At 44.3% G+C, this 22,383-nt stretch overlaps 1 protein-coding gene across 7 annotated transcripts in view; it reads left to right on the forward strand.

The window, feature by feature from the left end:
- Positions 1–22,383, forward strand: part of WASF2 (WASP family member 2) — a 432,058-nt gene that overhangs the window by 273,313 nt on the left and 136,362 nt on the right. For all 7 annotated transcript variants that reach the window (XM_085645690.1, XM_085645694.1, XM_085645692.1 and 4 more), the window contains one exon: positions 6,671–6,805. In XM_085645690.1, coding sequence (XP_085501816.1) covers positions 6,671–6,805 — 135 coding nt within the window. The remainder of the gene's footprint in view (positions 1–6,670; positions 6,806–22,383) is intronic.

Genomic DNA, 22,383 nt, shown 5'->3' on the forward strand with positions numbered 1-22,383 from the left:
CACAACTAATAACGTTTTTTGGAAATAATTATTTTAATTGTTCTTTTAATTTGAAGTAAAAGTACAGTTCACATAAAAAATTTATCTACGGATTATACCCACCTTACCGTTTGTCTTATGATTAAGGTCTTATCTTTACGTATCCTAAGAGCGTCTCTTTTCATATTCCTAACATTTTACCAATAGGTTTCCATTTGATACTATCAACTTCTTTCTGAACACATTCTAAAGTATATCCGTCTCATCTTCATTTAACCTCTTTGGTAAATCTTCATTTTCGCCCACTGTTTAGTGCATGTAATCTCTATTTAGGTCGTCTGGTATCTGTTCTAAATTCTGCATACCTTCATTCTCTAAAGACTGAGTTTTCACATCTATTAAAATTCAAAATAATTTAGGGTTTGTACCCCATGACTATAAACCCAACTGTTCTTCTAGCTAACTAAGAGGAAATCTAAAGCCTTCTTTTAAGACTTTCTTTGTTTTTGTCTGACAGTGGAAGATCCCTTCACTATGAAGAACTTGCCCTTGGTGTCGCTGTTATGTGCATTTGGAAATTCGTTTTTGGAGCCGCTCCTGGGAACTGGCTTACTAGCCTGCAAACTCCATCATTCCAATGGCACTACCTATATGGTTTCAGCAGTTTCTAGTTCCATGTTCCAGCTACAGAATAGCATTGTCAGCACTTGAGATTTGCTATCGAGCTCATCTTTAGTTTTATATATATATATCCAAATGTGTTTATGAGGCTAGTCCTCTAGGTTGTGTTGGTTCATATTCGCTTTTGAGAGTTTGCTTTCTTCCTTAATTACAGGACTGGGTGGCGAAAACTTGGTCTGTGTCTGTGAAGCCTTTACCTTGTGTGCAACACTTGGGACACCTGGCTTGGGCAATCACAAAATACTCCCACCTTGTTTGCACCAAGAGGCTTTAATTCAAAGTAGCAGTATTAGATGTAACTTTGGACCAGACATTTCCACTGTTGAACATATTTCTGGCTGCGTCTACTTTTCTATACACTCTGTAAAATGGGTTTGGTGGGTTCTCATACTTTTAGGACTTATTGTGTTGCTGTTCATTTTCCCCTCAAGGTTGCCGGTAAAGATTCTTTGCTGCATTTGCCTCTAGACTGCATTTAGTCTCCGGAGCTTTAGCCCAAAACAATTGCAGTCCCTGCCATATGAAGCTTTCCCTTTGTTGGAGGACTGGGGCATCAAACCTTCTAAATGGCTTTCTATTCTAAGTTCCATTGCCCAAACTCAGATTAAACTCTACACATATGTGGAGTGCTAGTTGTTGACAGCTCAGAATGAAGAGCTTTATATCAACTGCTGACAGATAACGGTCCACTTCATTGGGTCCCAGTTATTTATTATTCTTCTCCACTGGATTAATATTCAAGTCCTAAAGGACAGAGTTGCTAAAATGCTACATCTAAAGAAGAAAGGAGGGATGTCGAAACTCTCTTTGCCTTTCGGAAATTCAATGTCTCGAAGATACATCTGACTGCAGATTCTTCACCTATTTGAGTTCTCCAGGTGCCAGTCTGGATCCTGAAACTTTTCCTACAAAAGTCTCTGTATGGTGGCATAGTGGTATTTTTACGTGGTTCTTTTCCATCTCTAGAAGTGATGGCACAGAGCTGCATATGGGTGCCACCTCTGTACTTTAATGTTAGGTCCTCTTTTTACACACCCTTTTATGTGGATCCAGAGTGTGCCCTTAACTTTTTGGGTACTTTTACCAATTTTGCAACAACTAATTTTTTTGACAGTGTGGAGGGATGCCTTCCTCTAAAAGTAAAGGACTTGAACCATGCTACGCTTGTAGGAAACAGATGTCGATCACAGATTCTCACTATGTCTACCTTTTGGTGCTTTGTCTCCAAACCCAACTAAAAGCGCTGCAACAAATGGTCTCTGATGAATCTGAAGGCTGTCATGAGGCACAAAGATAAGCTCTACATTGCTGAGCAAAAGTGGACAGGCCTCTTTTCAGGTCTTTGATGCATTCCTCTTACCTGTGCTTAAAGAGTTCAAAATGAAGTTGAAAGCCTCTAGTGTAAGATCAAACAAGACTCTATTTTCCAACCCCGCCTCCCCCACCTTTCCAGTTACAAGGAGAAGTCATTCAGTCAGAACTCAAAAGCTTTTACTCTGGCAGCACCATCGGGCTGAGACCGGATTCTAAGATTGAAACCCATGTACCCTTCATTTCCCAGGCCATCATCGATTCCACAGCACACACAGTCCTTAATGAGGGCAATGCTGTAGTGAATCCAGAAGGTTCCAGGTCAATTCATTCTGGCGCACCTTTAGGTCCCGCAAACCTGTTGGAGTCTCCAGTTAGACTTCCGCTGGTGAGTCCTTCCCTGGCGCTAACTAACTGACCCTGTTCTGCTTTGGCCTGACCTTTGGCTGATGCCATGCTGTGTCGTCACCTTTGCCACGGGCCGTGCCAGTGGCACCACAATCTGCTCCAGACGTATCAGTTCTGGGCTCTGTCCGTATTCCGATGTCTAATCCAGAACCAACTTGAGGCAGATCTCAACCTAAGTTGCGCTATGAGATAACAAAAGTAAAACTTGTAACATTGGATGGTTCCACAAGAGTTCCATTGTCTTTGCACCAGTACTGTTGGGAGTTTTGGAAGACTTTTTTTTAGTTTTCCTCTGATGAATTTCAAGGGCTCTAACAGGTTGCCCATGACAATGAGATGAGATGGATAGTTTGTCACCCTGACTACGTTGATGCTGCCCTCTACCTTGGCCTCCAAAATGCTAGTGGTCTGGACTCCTTACTTAAAACTGAACTGGATTTGCCATTGGGTCTCCCATCTGTGGAGAGTACATCCTTTGCTAGTGGTTGTTAGCAGGGCAGCAGAGATCTTCGATTTACAGTTGCCCATGCTTGAAACCAAGGTGAAGTTATTGACCGAAATTTTGCAGCCTGTGTCATCAGCTACTGAGCCATTACTATCATTTACAAGGCCCTGATTGCAAATCATGCTTAGCATCACTTGCAAGCTGCCCTATTGCTGGGCACCACAGGCCTGCTCCTGTGGACACATATTTTCGAATGCACCATTTGACTATGGAGAGTCGTGTTGTTCAGGCTTTCGGCAGGCAAGGTAGACTGTAATGCTTTCCTCCTTGGCACCTTCTGATAGAGAACCTAAGAAGATTGATACTTCGGCAGTAGCAGTCACTCTTTTATCTAGTTTAGTTCTTATTTAGTACTACTTGCCTTTTTGGCCGATACACTCACTTGCAGTCTCACTTTGATACAAGGCACAAGAGATCTTGCCCATTCTTTGACAACTTTTCAGGACTTCACCTGTGCAAACAGTACATGACACCCAGGATGTGGAAAAATACAGCCTTGGGGCCAGCCTAGACACTAATATCTCAGTCGGCTATGCCATTGGCCTAGTTTCATTGTTGGCTGACATGCTTGGATGCACTCTACCCGTTTATTTGAGATTCCCTGGTGTAATTGATGGGTTTGCACTTTGATGGAACCAGACTGTTTGGAGCAAAGAAGGATTTGGTTCCCAGGTGCATGAAATAGATGTGGGCTATAGCCTGCTTCCTGGGGTACTCGAGGGGCCCTGCCTGCCGACCAGAGGCAGCCCTCACAGCCTATCCAGCCCTCTTGTGGCTCATATGCCTCCAGTTTTTGCTCAGACATTGGCAGATCTGGCTGCAGTATGAGCCGGATAGCTGGCACTGAAGGTCATCTGCCCTCCGTCTACGGCACGTCACTCTAGGACCCGACGAAACACATGACTGCCATAGGATCATATAACAGAGGACAGAGTGTGGTCTTGTGCCTGGAGATGCTGTGGTGATAGCTGGTGGGTTCCCTGAGCTTCTGTGCACCAGAACACAGCAGGTGTCTTATTATCAGTCACTACTGGCTACTCCTAGAACTGACCTAGGGCATCTTTGTGAAGTATGGCTTGCCCGTAGTAGATCCGTTAGCTACACCGAAAATGCTTAATGTCCAGCCTTTTGTGCTCTAGAGTTCCCTCCTCCAGGCACTCTTGGAATAGCGTTCCTTCTTCAGTGGGTCCTCCAGCCTTACTTATGTTTTCTCGCCTTTATTGCTCATTCCCACATGGGAGCTCAGCTCCCTCTTGATAGTCCCGGGCGAGGCTCAGCAGGTCTTGTACTCCAACCTGATGGATCTGAGCCATCTGCCCTCCACTTCAGCTCCCCCTTAAGGAGAATCTGCTCCAAGCAATAGGGCAGATTTGTTCACCTGAACATCCAAGCTATGGAGATTAAGCAGAACGATCTAAGTGGTGGATGTGATTTTGGCACATCGTAGCTTTCTACAAAGTCGGGCTTTAGCTGCTGGTCTCCTGTTGTGAGGCTGATTCTCTTGAAGCCAAACTGATCCCCCTTTTTGCCTGAAGGCCTGAAAGGCTTTGCTGTGAGCACAGTTAAGGGTTCCTCGTCAACTATTTGGTCTTTTTCATTTTCCCGATCAGCCCTCTTCATTCAATTCACCATTTGTGATGCGTTTCTGTTGCACTCTGAGACTTTGACCCTCAAAACTGTTTTTCTCATAGCCATCAGTGCTGCACGCCATATCAGCAGATTGCAGGCTGCATACACTACCATTTTACACCAACAAGTTAGTGCTTTGGATTTGGGCATCCTTTCTTCCAAGTGTGCTGTCTCCTTTTCATGTAGATCACAAACACAGAACCTGCTCTAAACCGGGACATACATCCTGAGCATACCCCATACTATATCTTAGCTCTAATAATTAAGTACCAGCTATTCAATGCTGTACACACTGGGTGCTCCTATACCTAATTTAAAAATTCCTCATACCTGTCTGACCCCAGTACACAGATGGACTTGTATGTTTCTCACACTCAAAAGTTTTGCACATCACAATAAACAACAAGCATTGGCATAGCCAATAGGTCTCGCCTTTGGGACCTTATAAGTGTTTAGCCATGCAACAGTTGCATAACTAAATACTTATAAGGTCCCAAAAGCGAGACCTATTGGCTATGCCAAGCGGCTGTGCGGCCGCGAAAGTGATCGCTATCAAACATCAAAGCGGCACATGCACTGTAGCTTTAGGCTGGCCATGTAGCACTTTTTGGAGCCCTCTCAAAAAGTCTCGCCAGACCAGCGCATGCGCTGGGTCAGGCGAGACCTAAAAAATGTGTGAGGGTAATGGAGGCACCTCACGGAAACACCACCATGGGAGCTGCTGATAGGTTCTCATCAGTGTGCTCCGATTTTCATCACTGGCAGCCTCCACAACCATAAATAAATAATGTGAAGAAAAAGAAAAGAAAGTATTTATTGTGATTTGCAAACATTTTGAGTGCGAGAAACATACAGGGGCTTATGTGGCAGAATACAAGTTTGACGTAATAAAATGTGGTATTTCTTGTGGTGGAGAGATGCTCCAAAATTGTCAAAGTATGGCACCTTTAATATTGGAAGGCAATTAAGCTTTCAAATAGTGGCTTGGAAAAAAAGTAGTCCTTGTGGAGAAAATGTGTTCCAAATGGTGAAATTTGACCACCGTGATAAGCGGCCGTGCCTTCCTTCAGAAATGCCATTGGCCTTTGACAGTTTTGGAGCATCTCTCCACCTCAAGAAATACCACATTTTATCACCTTACGTCAAGCTTGTATTCTGCCACAGGAGCCCTGATGAAGTTCCAAAAACTTTTGTTTTTGGGGAACTAAACGGGTTGGCTGTTTTTATGAACAATTATCGATTTTGAAATCAAGGAAGAAATTTAAAAAATCACAAACGGACTACATGTGTTTTGTTCAGTGCACCTCCTTTTGTGTGTTTAATCTGCTGTGGGAATCTGTGACCAAAGGCAGCAAAAGGTTACAGGTGCCGGATTATTGTGCACGACCATCCTTATACGGCAGCAGGGACACAGTGAGGTGCTGACCAATCGGTCCGTAACCTTGTAGCGTCCTTGGTTAAGCATTCATTTGTTGTATGCTATACTTGATGTTTTGTCGTGGTTTATAATAGTTTATATTTTCAAACCGCAATTTATCTTCTATAACAAGAGCCTGAACTAAATATATTTGATTTAATTTTTTAATAAACTATAAGTATTTTCAGAGAAATCCCATGAATCTGATATTTGTGGTGCTACCAGCACTAATTGGTGTTCTAAATTTCTTAAAACGTTAGGATGGTTTCTAACTTGTTGTGGTGCACCAGTCCACTGTGGACCATGTCCCTAGTAAACCCACTCAGTACATATTCACCATCAAGTGGTGCTTCTTGTGTTTGTCTTAGATCACTCTGTAATTTAATTGAATGCCCCTATCTTGCAGTGAAGTAGGCGGTTTGTCAGTCTCACATAAGTCTACAACCATTGTTGCTTCTGTGCAAGTCCTGAGAGTGAATGTGAAGTTTTTGAGTCTGATTTCAAGCTGAGCTTATAATTTGTCTAGGCTCAGTCCATCCATAACTATTTTTCCTGGAGTACTTGGAGCGCTTTATCTATGATTGAGGGGTGACTGATTCCTTGTGCACACTAGCTCTCTCCCATGTTCCTCCCACATACAGTAGCCATTACACCTTTTCCTGTTGTGGCTGGTCTTTTTTGTCTGAATCTTGTTCTTCGAGTCCTGGTGCAGTCTGTAACTCTTGCTTTCTGCTCCCCAGGTAAATATGCTGAGGATGTTTTTGGTGAGCTGTTCACGGAGGCGAGCAGGTTCGCTCTACGGGTCACTACATTGGGCGAGAGGGTGGACCGGCTGCAAGTTAAAGTGACACAACTGGACCCGAAGGAGGAGGAAGGTAAAATCTTTGGGTCGGCAGTGCCTTTTATGTGAATGTACACTTTTTCCACAATCCCCATGTGGTTTGCTTTTTGGCACCCATGTCAGATATGCAATTTGCATGTCGAAGCCACAGAACACACACATACTTTGAGCAGCAATCCCTCTATTTAGGAGCAGAAGGTGGCTGTCGGTTAATCGCTCACCTCTGTTGCTACTATTGTCACATTCGGCCTTGCCAGATTTATTGCCCGCAGTTATTTACTTTTCTGATAAAAACCACAATTTCATGAGTTACAGCCACTGTTATAAAAACATTAGTAGCACCTATTGGAAAAAGCCAGAGATGCATTTGCCAGAATTCAAACTGATGCACTTTACAAAGCAGCTTTCAGAGGAACACCTGTCAATCCTGCTTCAAGAGGTACAGCGTCTTTTGGCTAAAGATGCCAAAGAGAGGTTTTCTGACCTGCAAGGAGGGGCTGGCTGTGACTCCCTCTATTTCTTTGTGCTGAAGGAGGACTCTAAGGCCCTGTCCTATTTGAGACCTCCACCCTTGAACGCCTTCCTGTGGATGGAAAAATTAAAGATGCTTGCGTTGACCCATGTTTTGTCTGCCCTGGATCCAGGAGGCTGAATTGTGACTTTGGAGCTGCAGGACGACTACTTTAATGTGTCCATCCCAAAGTTCTTGCGGTTCAAAGTAGACCAGGAGCATTTTCAATTTGCCATGCTCTCCTTTGTCCTGAAAAAGATGGCAGTGGTTGGAGCACACTTTTGGAGGTTGGGATTTCAGCTGTCCCCTACCTCGACTATTAGCTGTTGAAGGTTGACTGGGCACATTCAGTTGTAGACCACCTCCAGACAATGGCAAACCTTCGGATATATTTGGGGTTTTGCAGCATGAATCCCTTTCTGGATTCGCATGCTGTGTTTGCAAGTCCTTCCTTTCACCACAGCCTCCCAAGCACGGGAGAAACCGCTACATAATCTAATGCACAGCATGTGAATCCAGAAAGATTCAGGCTGCAAAACGAAATGGTTACTTACCAGCAGGAGTAGTTTTGCAGCTTGAAGAATTTTCTGGATTCACAAGCAATGCACCCAGCCTCCGCTAAAAAAAACAAACAGGTGGGATGCACAGTTCATCAGTTATTATATAACCATCTCAGGATTACACACAAGAATAAATACAGGAAAAAACAGAATCCGAAGATGGCTGCCACGCACGTCGACCTTACCGATACCGTCTGACGTCACACAGGGGATGTACCTGGCACCAAATGGTGGTCAAAGCGACCAAAACAAGGAAAGAAAAAAACAAACAAAGACAATTCCGGATACAACCACTAGATGGCGGAATAATGCACATCATGTAAATCCAGAAAATTCTTCAAGCTGCAAAACTACTACTACTAGTAATTAACCATTTAATTTACTATCAACTAGCTGAAGTGACACTTCTATGCAGATGCTCCCTTTCATTGGAGCCATTCTGTATGATGCAGTTTTAGGCCTCCCCTAGGCACAAAAAGTTCACAACCTTCTGGAAAGATCTTTGTTTCAGCCTCGGCCCTGGTTCTCAGTGAGCGGGTCTGCTACTTCTTAGCCTCCTACATCCTGCTTGTTGACTATACCAGGTGGTATGTGCAGGCTCTGCAGTGCAGCCTTAAGTCACAGTGGGCCGGGAACCAAGGAAACCTGTCGGATTCCATCCAGGTTTTGGAGGAGTCTGCAAAAGATCGGCAGTTGTGGCTGATGGACCTCAATTGGACCAGCGGTAGACCCATCGCCCTGTTCCACCCAGAGTTGTTGGTGCTGACAAATTTGTTGCTCCTGGGCTGGGGAGGTCATCTGGGATAGGTGGAGAACAGAGATCCACATCACCCTGTTGGAGTTGCAGGCGATTTGCCTGGTGCTAAAAGCTTCCGACCATCCATCAAGGAGTTGTTCATACAGATTCTCACGGACAACACCACCGCCATGTGGTACTTCAACACGCAGGTTGAGGTGGGGTCCTTGATTCTGTGCCAAGAGGCTCTTTGTTCCTGGAGCTGGCTGAAGTGTCAGGGCGTTTCCCTGGTTGTGAACCACCTAGCGCCATCTTTGAATGTCAAGGCAGATGAACTCCGTCTGTGACGCCTGGCAGACCACAAATTGCGACATCCTGAGTTGGCATAGGGCGTCTTCCATCAATGGGATGAACCCTGGCTAGGTTTGTTTGCCACAGTCCGGCGCACAGTGTCAAACATTTTGCCCACTGAAGTTCTGAAGAAGGCTGTCTCTTGGGGGATGCCTTCCGGCTAGAGTGGCGCACAGTGTTTATGTACGCCTAACAGGCTCTTCCTCTCCTGCCTCAAGTTCTGAAGATCAGGCGTGACTGTGCTTGTGCCATCTTAATGACAGATTGTGCCAGGAGAGTGTGGTACTTCTAGGCATGAGCATCTGTCCTTCGATCAGGCTACCTCTTCAGGAGGATCTCTCTTGGGTTCTGCACCCTGGCCTGTCCAAGCTACACCTCCAGTCATGGAGACTGAACAGCAACAGTTGACTGCATTTGATATCCCTTCTGAAGTTCTGGATGTCATCCTTCTGTGCCCCTTTAGCTTTAAGCATGTCAGAGCAGCTGTCCTTTCAAATGACCTATTGTGATGTGGTTTCGAATAGCTTTGATGCATGTGTCTGCCCCAAACCCTTTGTGGTGCCACAGTGGGATCTTAATTTGGTCCTCACTTTCCTCATGTGCACTCCCTTTGAGCCAATGCACAGCTGTCCTCTACCTCTCCTGACTCTGAAGACGGCATTCATTACTGCTATAATATCAGCTTGTGATGTGAGTGAGTTTCAGGCTCTGTTCGCCACCCCCTACACCAACGTTTTCCAGACACACTGGTATTGAGGACCAAATATGTCAGAGGAGGATCTGTTTTAATATATAAGAGCAAAAGGACGTGTCCTCGTATAAAAAAAAAAACACAAGGCATTATTTGGAATTTGGTGGACTGGATACTCCATCACTTAAGCGCATTATACCCAGTGGCATTCGTAATACGGCTGGTGGGATATCTGCAATGTTTTTGCAGTGTGTCCTTTCCGTCAAACTCAAAATAAGGCCCAAAACCGGCAATGTAGGACTGTTACACAAAAAAGCTGCTGCAGTAATACTAAGCTATATATGTTTGCCTTTGTTATTTATTTATTTCTACCTATGCTTCCAAGCATATTACAACAGAGTAAGGAGGTGTTTATGAAACCAATAAATGCCAAAGCGGTTTCGCCTCAAATAGAGAGAAAGTATAAACTGCCTTCACGATTCCCCACATAAATTAAAGGTCACATACAAACTGCCTCACTACTAGTAAACACAGCAAAAAGAAGATGAAATATCTTCTCATCAGGGCTGCCACTAGATAAAGATTGCAAAAGGCTAGTGAGCGCAGCAACACAATGGAGTGTTGCCAATTCTAATTCTCTCCTTAACAGATATGCCTTCAACAATGGGAGGAAATAGATGAGCTGCTCCCAACATCTATCTGAAGAATATAAAATTAGAGCTAAGGTAATCGTAGAATAAAATAACATTATAGGCAACCCCTGTCTAAAATCTTCCTTGGACTCAGCAAAGACTCTGAGTAGAGAGTTGTCTACTCAGAACAGTACCAGTAGATATTTCAGGTTTCAATACCAGAGGTTCCATCAAATGTAATTAATATACCTTTGTCAGGAGTACTTCTATTTGTTTCTTTAGTTGATGACACTTTAGGAATAATGAAGAAAGCCAATGAGATGGCTAGAGCAGCGTAGGCACCTCAGGCAGGAGGTGGCGTTAGATGAGGTTTGCCTGCTAATAGAAGAGGAGAAATGAAACACTGATTGTAACACAAACATCTCAGCAGCCAACTTTCCAATCAACAGGACAGTAGCATCAATGTATCATACAAAGTCCGTGTTTTCATGGCAAAGGCAGAGGAGAGGAAAGTAACACAAGAACACTATCAACCTCAACGAAATGACTTGGTTACTTCACCCTCTTAACAAAACATATGTTGGGGCGGAATAAAGGACTACCTTAAAGCAATGGTAGTCTATAATAGGCAAATGGGTTTTGGATTTGATAAAACATTAGCATTCATAACGTCTCTTCTGAATGTAAGACCAAAGAAACAAAACTACAAAAAAGATGACATCCCTCTTCAACTACAAGAAGAAGCGAAGGAACTACTGGCATAAGAGGCAATAAAAGTGTATTTTATGAAAGCCTGATGGGGTTTTAAGACCAATACACGACTTAATAAGCCTAAACAATCTTGTAAAGGCTCAAACAAATTTCAAATGGCAACTTTGCAAGAAGTCTTTAGAAAAGACGACTTTCTTGCAACTTAGAGCGTAAAAGATGTGCACTTCCACATATCTATGCATCCTGCACACAGGAGGTGTCTAAAGTTTCCAATGCTCAGAGTTAATTACCAATGCAACGTACTGCAGTTCGGAATAAAATCAGCACCAAGAGTGTTGACAAAATGTGTGCTTATAGTAGCAGCTTATCTAAGACTCAAAACCATTCACGTACACCCTTACCTAGACTATTCATTGATAAAGGCGACAATCCTCAAACAACGTCAAGACCGTATTCATATGTTTTAAGACTTAATACAGCAACTAGGATTTACTTTCAATTTAAAGAAATCCTCACCTACCCCAAGACCAAATGAAAACATTCTTGGAAACAGATCTGAATATGAAAATAACAGCACAAAAGGACGATGACCCTACAAAGTCATGTTCTCCTGTCCCAGATGCCATTGTCTGACAGTGAGAACAATGATGAAATTCCAAACGCTAAATGTATGCATACAATCACAACATGAATTCTTGAACAGTCAGTGGTGTCCAGTAAGAGGGGACTGTGAAGATCTAGTGGTTGTTAGAAACAAGTTAAGAAAAGAGTAAAAGTTGTGCAATCTAAACAGTGTGTCAAAGAAAAGTAGTTTCAATGATTCACTCATCACAGTCAAAACAGACTGGTCACAGGTTTGGGAGCGTATCTCAAAAACTAGAGTGACAGAGCGCGATGGTCCCAGAAAGAAGTGAATCTTGTAAATTACCTAGAACTAGTGACTGTATATTTGTCTCTGAAAGGTATTTGGAGACGAATTCATAATTAAGTGGCACAAATTATGAGAAACAACACTACCACACTTTTTTATATAAGCAAACAAGTGAGAACTTTGTACTACCCATTATCGAATCTAGCACAAAAATGTGGCTTTGGCCAATCTTGCAGCCCACCCTGTTCCAGGAAATCCAAACATACAAGCAGATTACTACAGTAGAGAACTAGGCAAAACACACAAATGGTATCTAAAGCAGACCATAGCAAACTACATATTTCAAAGGGGGGGGACAACCAAAGACTGATATTTTTGCAATAAAAGAAAGCAAAAAATGTCAAAACATTGCATTCTTACCCAAGCATCCACAATAACTAGAGGAATGCACATTCTATGAGCTGGTATGGCATTTTTGCATGTGTTTTTCCCCTGATACCACTGAAAGATGTTAGTAACTCTTGATAGTAAAGCTCCAACATGAATATAATTTTAGTTACACTTCAAGAAAAAATAGACCAGGTTTTCACTCCTAATGATTGTGTTGTATAACAACATTTCCAGGTATCAAAGTTGTGCTAGATTTGGGAGTGGGAGAGATTTACCACCCATGTCCAAAATAACTGAATTTAGCAGCATGGCTCCTGAGTTACTAGAATTTAAACTTCTATAATTTCCGAATTGTATGGATGTTATAAGAGAGGCAATGAAACCCTCATCTAGGAATTGCTGTGCAATTAAATGGACACTGTTTCTTAACTGGTTTTTAAAAATGAATCTTTACAACCAATCTGAGCGAAGAAAGGGTTATAGAACAATACTTAGTATATCTACTGGATTGCACATTTTCTTATGCTTTATTAAGATTACATTTATCAGCAGTAGCTGCCTATATATAATAAAGCATTAAATCAAAAACAACTTCTCAGAATACTGGTAATCAAAACAGTTTTTAGGATTTAAGATTATATCCACCACATGAGATACTGCCACCCACATAAAATACATTTTTATCTGATTGTAGTAGGTCTATTAAAATGTTTAAGACTCTTAAAATCTTTCCTGATTGCGATTATTTCACTAAGAAAAGTCTGTGTTACTTACATTATCAGTAGGAGAATCTTACTTAATTATACACAAATATAAGGTAGTTATTAGAACCAATTCACATTTCATACCTGAAGTAGGTTCACAATTTCATGTTAAAATCAAGTAATTATATCACCAGCCTCCATTATAAAAAACTTAAATCCAGCAGAAAGAGCTTTACATAAATTAGATGTAAGGTCAGTTACATGTTACTTATAAGAAGCAACGGATGTACGTAAAACAAAATCCGCTAACAAAAGTGCAAGATTGCGCGAACTATTATGATATATAGTTATTTAACATACAATACAGTGTGATTGAAACCAAGGCTCTCAGATTGCAAAAATAAAGTAGGACACTTTCGTTCATGGGTAATGTTTCATTTAACGCTATTGTTACAGCAGCCATTAGGTAATCGAAGCATACTTTTAACAAGCACCCTTCATGCATTTCAGACGTGATGAACGAGAGAGCTGCTTGGTACAGCAAATAATCGGTATGCCAGCGTCTGGGAGTTGCACCGCCATCACTGTCATTTTCACACATTCTTCATAGAAAGGGCAGTTTCCACTCTCACAAAGATTGGTGCCTTTTTGGTGCCCCCTTGGACATCAACGCCAGCCTCAGATATGTAATGAGGGGTACCTTTAGTGGGCTTGTATGACTGTAGCGTTCAGTGATGTGGGGGGGGGAGGGTATGACGAGGACACGAGTCGGGGGTACACGCAGGTACACGGCGTCCACCCACTATTTTCACCGTGTGGAAGCCGTCCCCCCTGCCAAGAAGTTGGGCCCCACAGAAATATGCTGAACTTGTCCTGGTGTAAGACACTGAACACGTTCAGCAGCGCCTGTACGTTGTCTGCTTTCCATTTCCAGCAGCAACGTGCAGGCAGCGAGAGGGCTTTTCTTTTCACCTCCAGCCAGGCCGAAGTTAAGGGGCCTGGAACCTCACACAAATGTAAATGCCACAGAGGGAAACAAAGGCACAAAGCTTGCTATCGCTTCTCAGGTACTTAAGAGGCATGCTTTTGCCTTTGTTCTGTCCCTTTATATAAGTGCAAACATTGTAAGACTGTCAGATGTGGTGGTCTGTCCCAGCATTTACACAAATAATTTAAATAGCACTATTTTATTTCTTTTGTAGCGCTATGTCGTGAAGTCATGTGCTGTGATGGCACGCATCATGATGTCACTTGCATAGTGTCTAACTTGGTCCGTCCCCCCACTTCTTTTTATAGGACTTGTGCCCTGGGTATGACAGTTCAGTGTCCTGCAAAAGCAAGGCACAACAGTTTCAAAAAGCCTTTCAGAGCACCTTTTCTCTCGGCACAGCCCTCTGTGCCCTTACAAAACCTAACCGTGGCCCATCTGGCTCAGCAGATTCTTTGTCGTCTCCCCGATTATTATTATTTTTTTTTGTCTCCTTTTCTGGCTCATAAAGGTCATTGTGTCATTCAGCTGAGATTGTGGCAATGCCCGCTATTTGTGGCCCTCCTGCTCACTGGGTGCATCATTTTCAGCTTCCAAAGCACACTGATTTTAAAGGCCTTGGCTGCATTTCCAGTCATCTCAGCACCCTCCACTCACGTCTGTGCACATTTAAATTGTATGTCCTGTGCATAGGGCGTGCATGACTCGCCCTTCCCTTTTCATGGCCTTTTGCATTTACTTTGCCAACTGCTGTTTCCAAATTAGCTCCTACTTGTGTACCTGCGCGATTTGCCGGCAGAGAATGGGTTTCGCCCTTTCTATTTCTTTGCGTTTTCTATAGAGCCACTTAAAATGTCTCTGCTAGTCTGAATGTGATCGTTTTTTTCACCACGTCATCCGTCTCGTTAATGTTGTATGTAGCAACATAATGTGCTTAGTGACAGCAAGCCCTGTCTGGTGTGAATGGTTGCAATAGGGGTGTCAGCAAGTCTGGACTGTACGTCTGTGGAGTCAAGGGTTCTTCATGCTCACCATTTCTTAAATCAAGCGCGCTAGGTGCCAGTACTTTCTCGCCAGCCTGGGTTACATCGAAGTGCTCAATCTCCGTGTAGTACCCTAGTGCAGCGTGGGCCGCTTCGGCAGATGATGGTCCAGCTCCTTGAAGCTCTCAAGCATATGCTGCGCTTTTTGCCTTTGGATTTTCAGACATTTGGTTAGGTGGTGCACAAATGCTTCTCAGGGGATGCTGTTGTATTACAGTGGAAAACAGAGATTACACACACTCGCTCTTACACTCACACTTTAGAAAAAAAATCCTGTCCTTTACGTGCACCCCCACTTTTCACTCATTTTCTCGCGCATTCTGTCTGTCTCATTTTCCTTCTCACACTCCATCTCTCTCACACACACACACACAACACACACACACACACACACACACACACACACACACACACTTCAGTTGTGCCATTCACATTTTCCTCCGCCCCTTACAGTATGGGGCAACAAGTCAGCCCCTGCAGCCATTGGTTAATTTGACTGTGAGTGACAGTATCCTGCTCTTTCAGGAGAAGAACTTCAAACACATGGTAGTTCCCTTTCTGCCGGAGGCTACTATGGCAAATCTGTGTTATATACTGGCAAGGTTCCAGCACCTCACCCCAACAATCCGCTTTAAAAAAAAAAAAATGACTAACTAAACCAGCATTGGGAGAATCCTAGGGCTGTTAGCCCATGCCAGATCTTTTGACTTTGCCAATGCTTGTTAAATACACCTTTCTTGAAAACATAATATTTAGCCAGTCTCTTCTGGGGGGCATGCTTCCTTTTATTGCTAACCACTAATGCACTGCTTGCCCTTGTGGCCGTTTTGAGAAAAGATGTGCTAAGGCAGAAGAGAAATTAGATTGCTCAAAGCACCACCAAATGTCTTTGCTACCAGAAGTCCTTATATTGTACTTGTGGTTCACAGCATAGCTGTTTACAAACGTTTTGTTTATCACCACAAAAAAGAGCTTTATGAAGCATTGCTGAGAGAGGGCTTGGTCTTAGTCCTGCTGATCTTCTTCTCTACAAGCTTGATTCGGCAGATGGTGTGTTGTTGCGTTGAAAGAGTACCTGTACTGCACTTTGCTCAGTCGAATAGGCCTGAGTTAGTTATGGTAACAAGCCAATGATCAAGGCTGATCTTTTTATTGTGAAATGTTATGACAAAGGCAGTACGCCAGACTTATTTCTTATGAAAAGCATATATCAAAGGCACTCGGCCTTTAAAGGTGGATTGTTACTACACTGCACTAAACCCTGCAGACTGGTATTTCGTTGCATGGAATCTGGTATTACCTTATTCGGCAAGGAGTTTGGGTTGGTTATCCACTTTAGGGAATAAGAGTTGCCCTCAGTACGTGGGCGACCATGGCAGGGCCGGACTGGCCGTAGTGGGCATTGGGCATTTTCCCGGGAGGCTGGAAGGGTGGCTGTCGGTTTTGCAGAAGTGGGGGCCAGTTTTGCAACGTTACTGCAATATCGGCTGCCAGCAACAAAAGCTGCAGTGCTTCAAACTTGCACCCCCACCCACCCCCCTCGCAAGGGGGAGGGCTGGTCCCACAAAATTGCCTGGGGTGCTTTGGGGTCCCAGTCCGGCCCTGGACACTTTGCACTCATTTTGGAGACCAGGACTCTTCTTACCAGTCATCCTGACAAAAGGCCAGATTGATCCTCCCCTGCAGAAAAGTAACCTGAGACTGCCTGTCCCTGAAACCTGCTCAGGATCAGTCTGTCCCTGCTCACTGGTGTGTGTCAGCACGGCTCTCTGCTGGGGCAGGGTAGGTCATGTGCAGTAAGCAAGCATGTGTGGTGAAGTGACCATTTCAACGCACTATTAGCGACAGACATAGCAGTGGCCCCTTTAGCTCTGGGCAGGGGCCTCCCAGCTAGATCTCGGTCCCCTGTCCTGTCTTTTCAATACTCCCCAGTGTTGTGGCCCACAGCCTGCGCTTGCTGTGGCTGTGCACTGGCGTCACTGGTAGATTCAGACCAAGGGCAGACTATCCACAGCCAGTCCCTCACCTTGCAGGTTGTGCAGGCAGTCCCTCACCTTGCAGGTTGTGCAGGCAGTCCCTCACCTTGCAGGTTGTGCAGGCAGTCCCTCACCTTGCAGGTTGTGCAGGCAGTCCCTCACCTTGCAGGTTGTGCAGGCAGTCCCTCACCTTGCAGGTTGTGCAGGCAGTCCCTCACCTTGCAGGTTGTGCAGGCAGTCCCTCGCCTTGCAGGTTGTGCAGGCAGTCCCTCACCTCGCAGGTTGTGCAGGCAGTCCCTCACCTCGCAGGTTGTGCAGGCAGTCCCTCACCTCGTAGGTTGTGCAGGTGGTCCCTCACCTCGCAGGTTGTGCAGGCAGTTCCTCACCTCGCAGGTTGTGCAGGCAGTCCCTCACCACACAGGTTGCGCAGGCAGTCTCGCAGGTTGTGCAGGCAGTCCCTCACCTCGCAGGTTGTGCAGGCAGTCCCTCACCACACAGGTTGTGCAGGCAGTCCCTCACCTCGCAGGTTGACCTAGTTGCGGCAGCAGGAGGAACTCTTGTGCAGCAGAACTTAAAGCTAGAGGAGGGCACGCCAACAAATTAACAGGGAGGGCCGAGGCTCTGGGTTGGCTCTTTAAGCCCATGCACAAGCCGAGCCCTGAAAATGTTTGCCATTTAAATTGTACAAATAATCACGTAAAATATAGCTCTTCAAAATAAAAAAAAAAGTGTATTTCTTGAACATGTAACCTTTGACATTAAAAATGTTATATTGTAGAACTGCACTGAGAAGTACTTATTAAAAGTGATCATTTTTAAACATGAACTTAGAACCATTCCTGATCTAGGAGGCAAGGCAGTTGTAACACGAACCCTGCTTGCGGCCCATATTCTTCTAGCTAGAGCAACATTATAGTCGATCACATCAAGCACAATAGGATTGTGTACAGCTAGTTTTCCAAACTCCCTTATTTAAAGGTGCTTTTATTTGGGCAATGAAGAGAAAGGATTGGTAAAATAAAACATTTACTTAAGATACCACAATTTGGTTTAGTGGAGAAGCCGCTACTAATGTAGGTTTTCTGGTTTCACTTTGTACAAATCCACCACTAAATGGCCATCTGTTTGTCTCTCCTTTTTAGGTCTCGCCTGGCGTAGACTGCGCAGACATGCGCAGCCTCGCTGGCGAGATTGAATGAGTTAGAGGAGATTTCTCTAGTGGGCTTTAAGCCCCGCCCCTCTTTTCCATTGGTTGGCGTCACCGTTTATGCTAAACGGTGGCAGCCATTGGAAAAGAGCATCTAGTGACGTACACTTTTGTCTTTTAGAGCCGTCCCAGTTGGACTGGCTCGGTTCCTTTACGTCTGTGGTAAAAGCTTTTCTTATCTTTATGGGGCCATTTGTTTCAAACATATGGCCCCATAAAGACAAGAAAGCTTTCGTAAAGGACGAAAGTGAAAGCGGACTGGGGAACAGTGGGGGCTCTGCAGGCGCCTGTGCGGGAGGGAGGGCGGGGTCATCGGAGGGACAGATCACTTGTTTCTTCGCTGACTTTAGACGGTGGGATGGACGGAGGGGAACTCCGCCAGTGTTTCGATGACCGGATTGTTGTGAGCGACCTGCGCCCTCTGCAGACCGGTTACCAGTCTAGCACTGGCTCGCCTCCCTCCCCTAACACCCTGCCTCCCGATATCTTCCAATATGGCAATGCACAACAAGGCGGCCACCTCGCAAATCCCCGACACCCGCTGGGAGCTGGCTGAGCTGGTGAAGCGCAAGCAGGAGCTGGTGGTAATGTGTTTTTTCTTACTTACCCTCCCACGCCCCTTCTGGGAAGTACTCCGGCGTAGGCTATTTTGTGCGCCTTCCACGCGTTCTCCCTCTTTTCCTCCGTTCTAACGCTAACAGCTAAAAAGGACTAAACGGCTACTTTTTACGAGCAGGAAAATGTACGTATGTCATGTTAGTGAATCTGAGACTAGTGAGCGGGGTAGTTGACCGGCGGTTGCTGTCGAATTGATGTTTTGAGGCGGCTTTCCGTTTCAGGCAAGGCCGGCGCTCGAGGCCTACGCATCTGGGTATATAAAATGAACTTTAGAGAGTGGCCATTAAATGTGCTGTGATGTAGGCCCTGCATATATATAGCTATTCTTAAACAGTTCATCAGTGCGTGCATTTTGTGTTGCATTAGTTGTAGCATTACGAGTATAATAGGAAAGTGAATGTTCTAATTTGAGCGGTGATCCTGATCCCTGTCGAGGTGCATTTAGCAGAATTGAAAAAGTTAAAAATTAAACACATTTAAATTATATACACTCTATACTGGTCTCCCAGAACTCAGTACAGTAGTCCTCAAAAAGTTTCCTGCACCAGATGTTAAAGTTATACTGATGTGATCTAGAAGTGGATGCTGGCAGTCGAAATTTCAAGATGTTCCTCATAACGTGGGAGTACCTAAGTTATTTATTCTTATGTTTTTTATTATGTACGGTGGTGCTTGCAGTCCTCTATTAATGGGGACGTTTTTGTATTGTAATTGTAACTAGAAGGACTAGAAAGCTACGAAAAAGTCAGGATTTGCTGAAAAACTCGCACCTGCCGTTGAATAGCTTGAAATCCCAGAACCACAGATTTCCCTGCAACTAAAGCTGAATGTCAATGTGCCTTTATAAAGATCATCCTTCTGCGGGACAGCATCTATGCTCATGGGGAGCCAAAAGACATCTTTGCTTCGCTTTCTGCAAGAAGAGCTAGTGAATGGAGGTTTGGCAGCGTCCCAAAGCAGGGTGTATAAAACATGGCAGTTTGAATGACCAAATGTCTTCCTCCCTTGGGCAAGGCGAAAAGGGTGAACCACTAAGTCGGTGGTCTTCAAACTTTGTTAGAGAGGGCCACCCTTGAGCAAAATGTTTTGGAGCCAGGCCCCCCCTCAAACCTTTGAAGCGGTAGATTGAGAAAATGGTAAGGATGATAGTAAACTGGGTGGATTTATAGTTTGTGAAACCTTTTAAACACCGGTAAAAGGTTTTTGGGGGAAAGCATCCATGCTTGTTCAGACCCATGCCTGTGCAGGTAACTGCAGCAAATTGTTTGTTACTGGGATGTTGGTTTTCTTATGTTAGAACACTTACCACATACGTGCAGTGAGTGTAGCATCTTGGCATCAAAGTCTGTCAGACAACAATGATGTCAAGCAGTAATTGCAACAAGTAGTAGGACTTCAAAATGGAAATAGCAGTTTTCAAAGCCTTTCCATATCTAAAACAATCTTCATTTCCTAAATAAAAAAGAGCTTTGGATTGCCTGCACCTTGTTTTTCACAGGCACATACAGCAACAGGTGGTTTGAGGATTGGGCCATTGGCTCTATTAATTTAGGAATTCACAGATCAGGAAGTGGATGTGGCAGAGAGGAGTTCACTGAAATTTGGCGGTATATTATCAAGACAGGCAATAAAATTATCGACGCTTTAGCGGCAGAAAACTGCCGCTAAAACGGCGATAATGGGCTTGATAATATGCTCTATGGAATTCCAATTGAAGCTCAGGTTAGATGTCCTTCACATCTAACACGGGCTTCAATTGGAATTCCATAGAGCATATTATCAACCCCATTATCGCCGGTCTTGATAATATGCCCTTGGGTTTGTTGCAAAACACACAGCGCCTTCAAATTACTTTCCCTTGGCAATCTGAATCAAAGAAGAGATCGAAGTGTCAGTAAAAACTGTGCAGGAGCATTCTGGAAGTGTGGCCACACGGGAGATACTAGTAGGTCTAAATAAAAGTGACAACTGGCCCCAGGGCAGGTTATTCCTTTGCAATGATGCTAGACATGTTTTGGGAAAAGGTGATGCCACTCACAAGTGGTAGTGTCACAGCCATGAATTCTCCACCAAGGGGTGCACTTTGGAAGGTAAGGGCAAATATCTGAAAGCACGCTTTCTGCAAACTAACCCAAACTTAAGTGATACCTTCTCAGTACTCATTGTACCTGCACTAACCCTACCAGAGCACTGCAGAGGCAGTTGGAATGATTTATTGAAACTACAGTAAAAAAAAAAAAAAACAAGCATTGGCATAGCCAATAGGTCTTGCTTTTGGGACCTTTTTATAAGTATTTAGTTATGCAGCACAATATCCTTGGTGCAACGACATCAACCGTTGCATGGCTAAACACTTATAAGGTCCCAAAGGCGAGACCTATTGGCTATGCCAATGCTTGTTATTAACTTCAGTAGTAATGCTTCTTTTTCACCTTATTGTGCAGGAGGACAGAGGGAGGGAGGAAGGCAGAAGAGGCTTGAAAGCTCTGCTGTCAGTGGGCTGGAGGTTTCAACAGGACCTCGAGCTGAGCCGGAGCCAGGCCCGAGCTGTCAGCGTGTCACCCAGCTCTCCTTAAAGCTGCTCTGGGATGGCCACCAGTCCAAGCTCTTCCGTTAAGGCAGCCAGCCAGAGAGCAATCTTGTGACTTTTCTAGGAGTTTCCCAAAACAGAGCTCATGACACGAAGTCCCACAGTGTGCCCGACTCTGCATGCTCCCGGCCGTCATTCGTGGACACTTGAATTGCTGTGTCCCTGTATACTTGCTTTGTGCTTGTGAGGGAGGTTTGCACTGAGTGCTTGCTCTGTTTCTGATTAGATATGGTGCTGTTGCTGCCTGCACTATGGCTTTCTGTGTGTGAAAGCGACTTGCACGTATTTTTCCATGATGCAGACCTAGACTTCAGAGCTCTTTAGTCTGTGGGTTTGCCCATGTGTTTTGCAGTGTAGTGCTTTAATTTCCTACATTTATCCCTGTTGCGCCTTGCTTTGCACTGCTGGCTTTGTTTGATTACGTTGCAGTGCTTTGCTGAGCTTGGGTTTGCAGTGTTTTGCCAAGTTAAGGTGGTTTCACAGTGGTTTGCAGCGCTTTCCTGGTCAGTTATTTCCTAGTCAGTGCTTTTGTATGCAGTAATTGGTTCTCTAGCTTTGGGTTTGCAGTTCTTTTCTACGATTAGCTTGTTCCTTTGTGTTGCTGTGTAGTGGTTAGTTGTGCACTACTTCACCGTTCAGTCCAGTGGAGCATAGATACGCTTGATGTTCGATTTCCATGCACTGCTTTGAGCATGCGCAGTACTTTAAAATTTAATTTGGGGCAGTATCTATAATGCCTAGAGGTGGTGCCTCCCCAGCACTAGTAACAACGGAACCGAGGAGAAGTAGACCGTTCTCTCAGGACACGAGGCTCAAGTTATACAGCTCCTGCAACTGTTGCACATTTTCCACAATTGGTTCTGAGACCAGAGAACCCCTTACCATTACCAGTTTTTAGGCCCGGTAAGTTAACCAGCAGTTGAGCATTTGTAATACTGTAATGTTGTATTGTATTGTATTGTATGCAACATTTGTAAAGCGCAACAAACACCCAACGGGTACCTCGGCGCTACAGTACAAGATTCATTATCAA

The sequence above is a fragment of the Triturus cristatus genome, chromosome 3_1 (assembly GCF_964204655.1).
Source record: "Triturus cristatus chromosome 3_1, aTriCri1.1, whole genome shotgun sequence".
Classification (NCBI taxonomy): domain Eukaryota; kingdom Metazoa; phylum Chordata; class Amphibia; order Caudata; family Salamandridae; genus Triturus; species Triturus cristatus.